The sequence below is a fragment of the Balearica regulorum genome, chromosome Z (genome assembly GCF_011004875.1).
Source record: "Balearica regulorum gibbericeps isolate bBalReg1 chromosome Z, bBalReg1.pri, whole genome shotgun sequence".
Taxonomy (NCBI): domain Eukaryota; kingdom Metazoa; phylum Chordata; class Aves; order Gruiformes; family Gruidae; genus Balearica; species Balearica regulorum.
The window spans coordinates 82,466,349-82,479,854 of record NC_046220.1 but is presented as its reverse complement, the minus strand read 5'-3'; the positions used below and the strand labels follow the sequence as shown (position 1 = coordinate 82,479,854).

The 13,506-nt window shown below is 39.9% G+C and overlaps 1 protein-coding gene across 5 annotated transcripts in view; it reads right to left on the bottom strand.

The window, feature by feature from the left end:
- Positions 1–1,513: 1,513 nt before the first annotated feature.
- SETBP1 (SET binding protein 1) overlaps positions 1,514–13,506 on the bottom strand; it is a 268,181-nt gene continuing 256,188 nt past the window's right edge. For all 5 annotated transcript variants that reach the window (XM_075739708.1, XM_075739710.1, XM_075739706.1 and 2 more), the window contains 2 exons: positions 12,726–12,893; positions 1,514–7,188 (listed from right to left, as the gene is read on the bottom strand). In XM_075739708.1, the coding sequence (XP_075595823.1) occupies positions 6,632–7,188; positions 12,726–12,893 (725 nt within the window). In that variant the 3' untranslated portion in view covers positions 1,514–6,631. The remainder of the gene's footprint in view (positions 7,189–12,725; positions 12,894–13,506) is intronic.

Genomic DNA, 13,506 nt, shown 5'->3' with positions numbered 1-13,506 from the left:
GACTTTACCCTGAGAAAGCAGATGGGGTGCTGATGAGACTCCTCCCTGCCCAGGAGGAGACTGGTGAGGAGTATGGTGTTCTGATACTGTACATGGTGTCAGCAGTCTGGTGAAAAAAAGAGATCAGAGGCAAGAAAGTATGAAAACCTCACAGATGGAGTCCCCCATGTCTCCCCCCTCCAGTGACAGAAACCCAACATCCCCGTCTCTCGGTCCCCAACTGTGGCTCTCCCAGCCTTGCTCCATCATGCCTGCAAGGTGACACCACGAAAGTGACACCGCTCAGTGGCAGTGGGAGGTAAATCTCAGAAAAGAGCTGGCGGGAGGCGAGATCAATCCCGAGATACTGTAGCAGCAAGCATGAAACTTGACAGTACACAGACATTTCCAAGGGAGTCTTACTGCAGGCCTTTTACAAAAATGTGGTTAGAGTTGGAGACCAGTGGCTTATACATCACAGAGACCGATAAAAACAGTGAGTGAAGATGTCAGTGCTTTCGCAAACTGTTGTCAAAAGCTGTGCCTATGATTCTTTTAAAGAGAGAAAGAAGAAAAAGATAAAAAAACCCTAACACATGTGAGATCTTTGGAGCAGCTCTACTCCAGTTACATGAAGCAATAGCTGTGAAAACAGCAGTCAGAGGGGTTGTATTTGTGGTTGGATGAGTTTGTTCCACCAAGCCAACCCATCCCGCAAAGCTTCAGAAGGGAAGAACATGAGAAGACACTATCTATCCTGCCTGAGCATCACTGCCTTCTCCAGGAAACAAGATTTAATTTCCATGCACAGGTTGCTAAGCCATTGGGGAAGGTTGTGGATTCTCTCTGAGGAGGAGGAGAAAAGGAAAAAAAAAAACCATGAAATCTGATGTTGCTGCAGAGGAATTTGTGGATGTTGAGGCTGACTGTATAACGGCAGCTGACCACTCTCAGCAGTAACTTGGAAAAGAAACTTAAAACCATGCCACAACCAACACCCGGTCCCATAGTCACAGCATGAGATTTCACAGAATGGAAAATACCCCTTGGCCCACAGCCCTTCATCTCTGATGCTCAGCAAGCAGAGGGTTGGCTCCCGTCACCCCCTCATCCATAACCCAGGCCCTGGGACTCCCTTCTCCGCAGGGATCCGGAGAGGGATGTTCCATCTGCTTCGGAAGCAGAAATCCCACCTGGGTGGTGAGTGCTACCGTGCTGGTGCCTGGGGACAGTGGTGCACCAGAGATGTTTCTCTTTGTTTGGCAATATGCTCAGCTTCAAAGTGTGAATCCCCCCTTTGTCCATGTGGCCCATGGCACAGTCCATTTTTAACTTTTAAGGTTATTCTGGGAAAAATAAAATAAAAAAAAAATAAAGAAAAGAAAAGAAAAAAGAACAGAACCAAAGCATGTTTTTCGCCATTACCATAAAGAGGGCTTGTGAATGCATGGTATTAGTATCCCAAAAGCTATTAAACTCCTTAGTGATGGGAAACAGATGGAAAATAAGACAAAAGAATTCACAACTCATGTTAGACTGAATTGAATTCCTTTAATTTCACACAATGAATAACATATGAATAGGATTAACTTTTTTTTTCTTTTTTTTTTTTTTTTTTTTTTTTAGTTAAGTGCTCTATACTGTGCTAACCTGATTTGGTAGCGAAAAGACTGAGCTTTGTTTTAGAAAAAAATGTTTAAAAACCAACATCTAAGATCATGAAGGAGCATGACATTAAAGCATGCCAGATGTATCTAAGCCTCAAAGAACATCAAGTCCATATCCATTTTTAAATGTACAAAAATGCTTCATGAATAAAAACTGTTACAAAAAGAACATTTCAAACAATGTACAAGTTTTTTTTCTTGCCTCTATATTCAATAAAATACAAATACATTTTTTTGCTCTAAAATATGTTTACATACAATCAAAGTAGAACATGCAAATTACACTTTAAAAAAGGCTTTTAAAAACCACTTATGAATACAAACTAAAAATTAGCCAGCACGACTTATAGAACAATCTTGTGCCCCATTCGTTTGATTTTTTTTTAGGTTTTTTTTTTTTTGAAATACAGTATATACATATTTAACACTTCATGTGCATTTATTAAGAAATAGCTTAAAAAATAAAGAAAAAGAAAAGTAAAACAAACCAACATGGGACTGAATTGTTCCCCATGTTGTCCAATTGGCAGCTCTTTTAATGTTTTTACTTTTTTTTTTTACTTTTTTTTTTCTACGTAGTGTTTTATACAACCTAGGTAGGCATCTTAAGGAGATCTCAAATATGTCTCCTTTGTTGAAATGTGCTTCTAATTATCTCAGAACTGCTACACCCCAGTTTTTGGAAGATACAGAAGGAAGAGACATTGCAAGGGCACGATGTTTATTTTTTCATTCAGAAAACCATCCTGGTTTTGGGTTTTTTTTTTTTTTGTTTTGTTTTGTTTTGTTTTTTTTTTAACTTTTCCTGGGGTTTTTTTGTTGTTCTTTTTACTCTTCAAGATACTACTTAGATGTGCTTAAGCGCAGTCCTGAATCAGGGCCTGTGAATAAGAGTTGGGGAAATCCTTGTATATGGAACAGTGATTCCTGTTTATTCATCGTATTGCTGTAGCGCTGAGAAGCCCCAGTGATGAACCAGCCCCTCACTGTACCAGATGCTACCCAAAGACTGTAACAACACAAACAGAATATTCTACATGAATGGTCCAAAACATTGCTGTCAAGCAGAGAGTCATTGGCCATGCTGTAGAATATCCTAGTAGTGATGACTATTATAATTTTTTTTCTTTTTTTTTTTCCTTTTTTTTTGACAGTTACCCCAAAACATGCAAGGTGCTCCACAGAACATTTAATATTGAAGGGCTCAAGAAATTGGCAGTATCAAGCTCCTGGAGACACAAGTGGTTGGTTTTTTTTCCTCTCTCCCCACACGCTCATCCTCATTCCTAGTTTTATGCTGATTTGGGAATACAAGACCAACGGAGACAAGGCAAACCTGTGGCCTCATTTCACATGGCTCACAGCCATATGATTTTGTTTCACATTTTTTATTGAAGCATGCTAAGATGTGTGTTAATCTGTGACACAGCAGAGGTGTTTGAAAGGTCTTTTTGGTCTTAACAAGCAAAAAGGCTTTCACCCCCATTTTATACAGTTCTTGGAAATGTGTGGAGAGAATTTAGAGTTCCTCAGTAAATCTTCCTAGTGGTAGGAGAAAAAAAAATCAAAAAGCTCATTACTGGAATATTGTTGGGTAATAAACTGCAGGAGTGGGATTTTAGCCTTAAGCCCTAAAACTAAATCCTTTATGATCTGCATGTAGTACATCGCCTTATAATATTATTCTGTCAGCAACTTGCTTATCATATTTATAGACTATGCAACATGCAGAACACAAATTCTGAGTGCCATCTAACAGTATTTTCAGCCTGCTTTCATACAAATTAACAAGCTAATCTTCCTGCCAGCCAGGACCAGCTGTACCAGGCTGTTGTTTGGACAAACAGCCAAGGCTGTACCGCAGCATCGCGCTCTACCAGCATCTTCTTGCTGTGAAAAACAAAACTCGGGCATCTGGATAAAGCCCATCCTACACTGACAGCTTGCAGCTACCAAGTCTTGAACACCACCCTTAGTTTGTCTAGGACTAAAAGGACCTCTTAATTTTTTGCTCATGGGGGTTGTACCCTCTGAGTGGATGCTCTCCTTAAGCACTCTGCCTCTAGCAGCATTTTGGATAGCACTTTTTGGAAGGATAAGAGCATTTTTTTCCCAAAGTTTGGGAGCATGGGAGGCAGCAGCCATTCAGTGATCCTTCCCTGGGTGGGGGATGCATCCCAGTGCATCCACAAACGTCCAGCCCAAATACAGCCCTTATCAGCACTCTGTAAGCACTGATGCATCTTCAAGCCACGATGGGCGTTCAATGACAGAATTTTGTCCTTTCAGACATCTGCTCCACTCGCTACACATTGAAATGTCCTTCAATGCTAATAAAGAGATCACTGAAGGTAAAACTAAGGACAAGTCATTGTCTGGCTTAGTTTCAGCTTATAGGCTACCTGGAATACCAAACTTAAGAGTTTTTCTTGCATTTTAAGTGACACTGTCACCTACTTTCAGGCCTAAAGGAGAGATGGAAAAAAAAACGATTTCTGAATCAACTAAACCTCAGTCCAATGCTTTTTAAGGAAGAAGGAAGGAGCTTGAGGAGCCTTGAGCATTTCTTTATGCAGGCCTACAACTTCAGTCAATAACACTGTGATAATTCAAGAGAACTGAAAAGCAAAATTATTTGTAACAGAACGAGCAACTGGCCAGTTTATTTCTAAGCTGCATTAATTGGAAAACCAAAAGCACAAATGAATATGTAGAATGATGCAAAAAAATTGGAAACAAAAGTCTGTGATCCCTCTTATCAGTTTTAAGGAGATAGGATCTCAAGATTTGTTCCAGCTTTTTTAAAAAAAAAAATAATAAATCCCCTCTTCCAGCCAGTAAATCCCCTCAATCCAATCCCCAAATGCATTCAGTTTTAATAAGCTAAGGTGCTATCACAGAAGAAAAATCAGTCTCTAAAAATAATGAGCTGTATCTTTACAGTGTCCCTTTAACACCATAGTCTTGATATGATTTTTGTAAATAAATAACAGAATAGAAACACAATATTTTTGTGAGTACTTTTTTGTTGTGTTTGTTGCTTTTTTTTTTTTTTTTTTTTTTTTTTTTTTTTTTTTTGTTTTGGTTTTTTTTTTTTTTAATGTCATGCTATTTGAAGTTTCCTTGGCAATAAACCAGCTCAAAGATTTCTCAAAAAAGGGAATAGCAGTTACCTTGTGAATCATTTAAATAATTCCAATCCCTGCTCACTTGTTGGAATTCCCCCCGCCCCCCATTTTAATATTCATCTTGCCATTGCAAGTGTTGAGTGTACTGAAGGACTTTAAAAAGAAATAAATTTGAAAGTACCTATTTCAGATTTTAACAACTGACTTTTTTTTTTTTTTTTTTTTTTTTTTTTTTTTTTTTTTAGGCATTGTTACTGCAATGGAACAGCTTCATGTTAAATCTTTGTTTTAGTTAAACCTTTTAACTGGGCTGTAGAAATGGCGCTCGGGTACTTTACCCAAGTTAAATCAATGGCTAACGTACAACTCGAATGAGAAATGTACAATTTGAATTGACCATTTAAAGAGACGATTTGTCACACACAGTTTGCATCCATGCAGACTGAGAGCTTTATAATTACATTATGTACAAAAAAAAATTTTTTTTTTTGTTTATTAAGGCAACCACAACTTGGAGAACATGTCCAAAGTGGCATTAATACAATTGCAGTGGTGATACCCTTTGAACATTTTTATTTTTTATTTTCAGATAAGAACACTTATTCCTTTTTTTTTAAGAAATAATTGCCAAGAAAGAACCTATTTTCCATAGGGCTTTGTTCTCTATTTTTTCAAAACAATCTACTTTATCTATTTTCTTTAAAAGAACGTATCAAGGCATTGCTACCCAATGCAAATAATTCGGTTCCTGGGTTTCCCATTAATTTCACTGGGAATTGCAGGTGGTAAGAACTAGTAGGTTTGGGCCCTGTCTTTTTACTCTATTTTTTGTGTCTTATTTTTTTCTTTTATCTTTTTTATATTCTTTTTTTTTTGGTGATTTTGTCCATGTTTACTATAAGTCTATTCCCCAGAAGTGTCTTGCTGTTCTCTATTCATATGTACCGAGCATCAAAACAACTTGGTTGACGGATGACCCCTTTTTCACATGGCATTGAAAATGCCAAGTTGTTTCACAGAAATGTGCTATCGTAACTGAATATCCACGTACACCTTATTTTAAACGCTGTGATATTCTGTTGTTCATTGGGATAGCACTCCGAATGAGTGTGCTCGTGTGTAAGGCTCTACTTTTCTATTGCCTATATTGCAGCTAGTTGTAACTAGGCAAGTAAATGAGAAAGAAATACATAGTTCTAGAAGGAGTCAGGCATTTTGGGTTATGCTGCCCCAAAGCCTGGTAGGTATATAAAACTGAAAAAAAAATAATTCAAACAGATTATAACCAAGATCACAGTTGAGAAACTTACATTAGTTTTTGTTTTTGTTTTTTTTTTTGTTGGTGTGTGTTTTTTTTTTTTTTTTGTGTATTTTTTTGGTTTTTTTACAGTGATTTCTACTATGGTATGGTTACTCTCAGTTTCACCTGGCCCACCAAACAGAATTGGAGTTGAGCATGCAGCCCTAGTGACGACATTCAGCTCTCTGCGAGGACAAATACCGCCTCTGGGTACGGTATGAGAACAGCAATGCTGAGATGCTGATTAGTTTTGGAAACTCTGCAAAATAGACATTCTCCCCAACTTTGACACACCCTCCCACCCCCACCCCCCCCCCCTTATCCCCTATCTTTCCCACACCCTTTCCCCCTTTTTCCGGGGGGGGGGTGTGGGGCCAAAGCAATGAAGAGGAAGATGCGAACCCCGGCTGGCACAGCTCTCCATGATGAGTTCTGGCCGCCGAAGGGACGAGTGAGTCTGGTGCTGCCGCAGGGGCGAAGCAGACCACATGCCTCCAGTCCCTCAGTCCCAGTGTGCCCCGCTGCTGGCACCCAACATCCGACGAGGTGCGCTGGCCTTAGGGAAGGCCTTCGCTTTCGCTCCCTCTGCCTTTCCGGTGCCGCTTTACTTTAACGTCCTCCTCTTCCTCCTGCGGGGACTTGCTTTTCCTTTTCCCAACCCGGGGCGTCCGGGGCGGAGGGAGAGGGGGCGGAGGGGGAGGAGGAGGAAGAGGAGGCGGAGGAGGTGGTGTCTCTCGAGCCATGTGTATGACAGCCTCGATGGTGGCCATGATTGTATCTTGAGTGGCTGCTTGCTCCAATATCAAAGGGTTGAGTGTCGGTCTCTGACCTCTTTTGCTGGGAAGGTCAATGCATTTTTCCAGAACGGGCATTTGGTCTCTGGAGTCCTCGTCGAAGGAAAGGGGTTGCTTACGAGGACGCCCTCTCCGCTTCTTGACGAAGTTATTGCCTGTCTTTGATTGTCTCTGCAGCCGCTTGGCTTTCAGGATCTTGTTCACGTGATCCAGGTTCTTCTTCGTGGACAGGATTTTGGTGTAGTTGCACATCTTGCGCACCTCGCACTGGATTGCTTCAATTTCACGGCGCTTGAACCTTTTTTTCAGTGGTGGGCTGGCTGTGGGAAGACAAGGAGGGAAACAGGGGTAGGTCAAACAAACAGTGAATGGAAACTCTCCTTTGCCTGCTTTCAGCATCACGAACACTAGAAGCTTTCAAGCCCTGTAGGTTGAATACGACTACTGAAGAAGTGATGGCTGTGAGAAAGGACTCTGCATAGAAAAGCAACTAAAAATACGTTAAAAGTTTATTTATTACAGTCCCAGAAGAAATACTTGTACCTCCTTTTTTACTGTCCTGGATGAAAACACAACTTTGACTATTAAGCAGTCTTCAGAGATTTCTCTTCATCTCCCCCCTCTTCTAAAGCAACAAAGCTTTTCTACAGCAATGTTTTAGCATTTGCTTCATTCTCATTTCTAAACCTCTAGCGGGAGGGAAGGGCTGCTTAGCATAGCTGTCATATTGGCCCACCATAACTAATAAACTTTCTATACCCCAAACATCTATTCCTGATGTGTTCACCCCGACCTTTAATTCTTGCCATGGATGCCAGTTAGTGTGAAAAGTGTTTGTTACTGAAACTGGTGGGCACAGACAAATTGTGTGGTTGACTTCACCTGTGGCAAACTCATTACCCCTGCCTGGGTTTCTTTACTATTATCTCCACAGATACTACCTGAAACTACTCAGTCATATAATTGACTTGGTCCCTGAAGTAAGTTTACTTCTGGTTCAGATCACTTTAGATCTGAATGAACTCCAAGGTAGTTAAGTCTCTTACCAAGATCACGTTGTGAGTCATTATCAGAGCTGGAAAGAGTACCCAGCATTTCTTGGCTCCTGGTGCTTGCTTAGGAAATGAGACCTTGCTTGTTTTTCTTAAATTGTCTCATTGTCCTTTACTGAACGTGGCATGTGTTCAGAGTCCAGGATTTGCACACAGATTAAAATTAACTACCCCTTTGTGAGAGAAACAGAATACATTAATTCTGCTATTGCAATAACTGGTGCTCCCTTTCACTCTTAACATATCTGTTCTGTGCTGCTGGAAAAAAAATGATAGAGTTCAGATTTTCTTTTCAGTAAAGAATAAAACATCCCATTAAATTAACCTCAGCCCACATCTACTTGCAAACTTAATTTACACCTGACTGTCAAGCAGTCATTTGGGTTTCAAATCCTTGAAGTTTCCAGAGCAGCCAAGATTTCCAGAAAGGTTCATTTGGGGGTTATCACTCCCTTCACGGCTAACAGGCTAATCTTCTAGCAGTCGTTTAAATAAAGTTGCTATTGTAGCATTTTCTGTAGATAACCAGAAGTGTTCAAGTGGTAGAATCTCCTCTTGCTTGCTATGGGCTATGACAGATTCAGCATACAAACCTCACTCACTGGCCTCCCCTCTTGGAGAACGTAAATTATTGGCTCTTACACCATCATGTTGCTTGGATTCAGCAAAGAGCTTGCGTAAACAAACCCAAGTTACAATGCAAGAAGTAGGAGTGAGTCATAAACAAAACACAGACATATGCTCTCTTATAAATAAAGACCTGGATGGCCAAATTCCCAAAGTCTGGTTTTCATTAATTACAAAACAAAATACATTTTCCATATGTAACCCACTCCCCACACCAAAAAGAAAAATAAAACCCACTTGCAGTTTGTGATTCACAGAGGACAAAAGAAAAGAGGAATGCAGTCATTTTGGTACCAAAGAAAAAGAGAAAGGAAATGAAATATCCAAGTTACTCAGGAGAAGCTAATTACTTGCACAAAATTCCTCTCAAGTAGGTCACCCTTAAAAAGTGCAAGAGCCCTAAGGGCAAGTGGCAGTGAGCTATTTCTCAGTCATCTGATCAAAAAAAGGTTAGATCCCTGTCACAGAAAATGATTGCTCTCATCTGGCCTCAGTGGTGATTGACATACATAGTCCTAATATTTCCAGCCTTAAGCATTCAACTCCTTTGAGTCTGTCCCAGATCCTGAGAGTAGCTTCAGGTCAGAAGATTTAAGAAGTCAAACACTTTACACACTCTTCACATTTGCTGTCCACCTTTTGCCTTTTGTTGTTATTCTGAGGGCACGTTTTAAGGACAGGGTTTTTTTAAGATTCCTATATTCAAGTTGCAATTTTTTCCAGAAAATAAAGCTGAAATTTTTCAACTGATGATGGAAATCCTGAAGATGGGAATTTTAGCAAAAGTGCAGGAAAAAATGCAAAGTTCATGGTGAAATTGGGTGATTTGGCATTACTCTCAGCTTTCATTGGAAAGCAAGTAAGCCAAAGGACAGGAAACAAATTTGAAATAAAGCATTAGCCAAGTATTTGCAAAGATTTTATGTCTTTACTGAGATTTATCAGTAGTCAGTTGTTTCTGCAGCTTGGTATTACCACCCCATTGCAGTCAATGGAGATTTGATCTGTATAGTAGAGGATGACCTCTGTTTCTAAAATGGCAACTCAATGCAATTCAAGATGAACATGGACATTCTTCTGACACCCTGACACTCGATAAGAAAGGTGCAGGTGTCCTGTCCATCCTGCCAATGGGTGTCTTGGGCACCCAAGAGGTCCAAGACACCCAGGCTTAGAAACCTGAGTGGAGCCCAATGGTAGTAGACCATTGCTGAGTAGAGCAAAGGTGGGTATCTGCTTCCTGCCAAACTGCGTAGCTCTCCAAAATTAACTGATGCAGACAGTTATGGGTCAATATCTACACTTATATGTAACTCCATGAGCTGAACATTGTCTTCCTTCACATTGTTTAGATACTTTTTTGCCCTCCTAAAATTTGCAAGCTGATAGTCTGTTTTTGGACTGAAACTCATTTTCTCATTTACAAAAAACCCTTTGCTTACTGCAAAATTTTTCCTTTCATAAATGCTTTAAGGTGTTTATGACTTTTTCAGGAAGCTTGTTAGAAAGTACTAATGTCACTTTTGCTTTTCTCCCTAGCAAGCCTCTGAACTTGCAAGCTTTAGAAAGTATTTGAGTTGTGCTACATAGTCTGCCAATAGTTAGAATGCATGTACTGAATGAGTAATATGCTTTCAAGTCAGGCTTTTTAAAGGAGATATTAAGAAACCAAATATTATTTTGACTATTAAGAGTCAGGGACATCTGATTCTACATTTGGTGTATGAAGACTGCAGAAAAGAGACTGATGGGTCTGCAGGGGGAAGATTTGATGAGGTGTGCGTATGACAAAATATCAGGGAGATCTGCCAAAATAAACCACTATTGAAGTGAGAGCCATTAGGTGTTATCAACTCATCTGGAAGCTCTTGGTGAGCAATCTTTGATATAAAATATTTTGCTATATTGCCATGTGATATACTGCTCTGCTGAAAACAAAAGCTAAGTACTAATCTTTTCCATTTTATCCAGACAGACCCTGCCCAACCCTGGACCCAGGTTGGTCTGCATTGTTTTTAGGCTTTGTTGTAATCTTCCTATACATGCTTTGCTGTTTGCACACGGAAATCTTGCTTTGGGAGGAAGACTTTCATCTTGCTCTCTCTAGTGGAATTCAGCTAAAAAGGGGTGAAGAGGAGGTGGGGAATAGTAACACCATGTCTGCAAGCAGGTGTATCAAGAAGGGAATATGCTCCTGCAGAGATGGTACAACATGATGGCAACCTCCAGGTGCTGGTGATGCAGGGGGAGACACTTTACTGCCTGGGTAGTTATCTCCCTACACCTCTGCAGGCTGCATGGCCATGTGCTGCCTCCATGACAGCCTAAAGCTATTTGGCACAATCCAGCCCCAAATGAAGAGAAACTAGAAATACTTGATGCAGCACAGGCTTTTGTACTTTTCCTCCATCCTTTTCCTACTCTCCAAACAACCTCACCTAGCTGGCCCAAACAAGCAAGGACCAGTGTTAGTTGTAAAAATCATCTTCAGACATTTAAAATATGGCACATGGAGGCCTGGTGTTTCTCCCCTCCCTGGGGTACACAGATGCAGTGAGGCTCTGTCTCACAGACAGAGAAAAATTGAAATGGCCGCAGGCCATGCCGGGAAGTCAGGGAGGATTGATATGATGCTGGAAATAACTTCTGAGGCAAAGAGAGAAATCTCTACCAAAAATATACATTTCCAAGGGTAGCTTCAAGCAGACCAGAGGACCCACTCCAGCACAGCAGTGTTGAATGAGAAGGTGAGCCCAGGTAGGTCAGAGCCCTTGGAAGTTCTCCATCGGTCCCCTAACTTTATTGTGGACTGCTTTGTTATGTCTGCAGCGCTAAAGATCCTTCTTGCTGCCTGTCATTCTCCATCCCTTCGGAGTTGCCTGAGGCCACTTGCAAGAACATGGCACAGAAAAGGCTGTTTGCTCAACAGCTGGGCTCAGTTTGTCGAGTCGGTTTGAATGGAGGAGTTTTCAAAGAGCTCCCTATTAATTACAGGAAACCCATAGCACTGTCCTGTTTTCCCATTAACACAGTTTCTTTCAGTTTTCAGCTGAATTATTTCAACATCTGGGCTACAGATAAACCAACAATTTAATTAGACTTCTGAAACGGAAAGAATGAACTATGCAGTCAAGCATACACTTTCATCTTGAAACTGATCATAAAATATTTGTGTGCTTTCATTCTCTGCTGCATTAAAGATCTGTCCTTAGTTTATATATAGGAAAATATTAAACACCAAACAGAGAATCCTGATTTTTTTAATATAAAAATGTACCTTTATGGAGGCTACTTTACAGCATGGATCACTTGTTTTCACTATTTATTCAGGAAACAAGAGAAAAATCGAAAGGAGTGCACTGAAACAGCACTTTCAACTGCATAATTAAATTTGTAATCATTTCATAGCTCAGTGATACAAATACATTTTTTGTGAATGTGGAATCAAAGGTTTGACAAGACTATGAAACTTCTAATGGCTGCATGTAGGGTAATGTACTGTGAGTTCCCCATTCACTTGAAATTAAGACACAATGCAAGATTAACTTCTCTATCCATGCCCAAGAAAAGGCATGAAGATGCCTGAATGACTTGGCTCAATTTCTGACTGTATAAAGCTATCACCTTTCTGATCTGATTCAAAATAGAAGCACAAAATATAAGTTGATTGAAAAACATGCTATTCTGACTTATTTATTCTGATATATTTTAAATCACTGTTCATTGCCCCAGACAATTTTACATTTGCAAGACACAATATTATGCTAAAATCAGTGAAGTATGCAGAAAGAAATTTCAGCTGCTCCTTGCCTATTCACTGTATATTTGGCATGTTCGTGCTACAGGGATGGGAACATTCCAATAAATGAACAACGGGGCTGAGAAAAGAACCCAAGAGTCTTGCTTTAGAGTCCCCTGCTAGACCATACAGGCTGGTGCTACTTGTGTCCTCATTATTGCACAAGTGGTGGTATGTGAATAAAATAGATTTGATATGCCAAGATATGATCACGATAAGAAAGCGTTGGAAAAATTACAGCCTGATTATCACATTAGATATGCACATTTGCAACTATTTCTCCAATCAGGAAGAGCAATCCAAGCACATATTGTTCAGTGCAGTGCCAGAAGGAAAAAGATGGGGAAGAAATAGAGGGGGTGGAGGGAAACAACATTACCTGCTTCAGATGTTGCTGATGATGAAGGTAAGAGAGATAATACTGGAGTCGGCATTGCAACACTGTCAACAGCTGCTGGTTTCCTTCTGGTCATCATGTTACAGGCAGAACTTTCCATTTTACTATGAAGTGAAGTCTGGTCTGCTTTTAAGTGGGGACCTGCAATTCCTGGGGAAGGAAATAAAATTTGGATGAATATGGATAAAGCAACCTGTCTGAGGAATATCTGGAAAAGAGTAGTCAGTTGCTGTCTTTGCTGTCCTGATGTATTTCCCTATGTACGTGCCTGTAATATGGTTTTGATATTAGCAAGGATCATCATTGTTTTATTGATTTTCTTTAATAATTTTGCTTAAGGATACACCATGTCTACAAACAATGGAAAACCAACATAACAATTCAACATTACTACTTTTTTTTCGCCAAGAAAACGTTCATTCTGATATACGTATAAAGACAGACATGCTTCATAGCTCTATTTAGTGGGATTGCCTATTTGTCATTCCCTGGGTATTGTATTCTCCACACACACTTACATACTTCTTTTCTGTAATGACTTGACTCAGTGGGTGTTTCATCTGAGTAAGGAGCAGGCATCAGGAACAGTCTCAATATGTAATTCCCTCTCTAAAGCGCATTACACTTATTTTTTTAGGAATTCTGTCCCTAATAAAAATTTACCTTACAACTCATCAAAAGATGTGGGAGTTTTAAAAAAAGAGCACTTTGTCATACATTTTTCTACATTAAAAAACAGAAAAAAATGAGTGGTAGAAATATA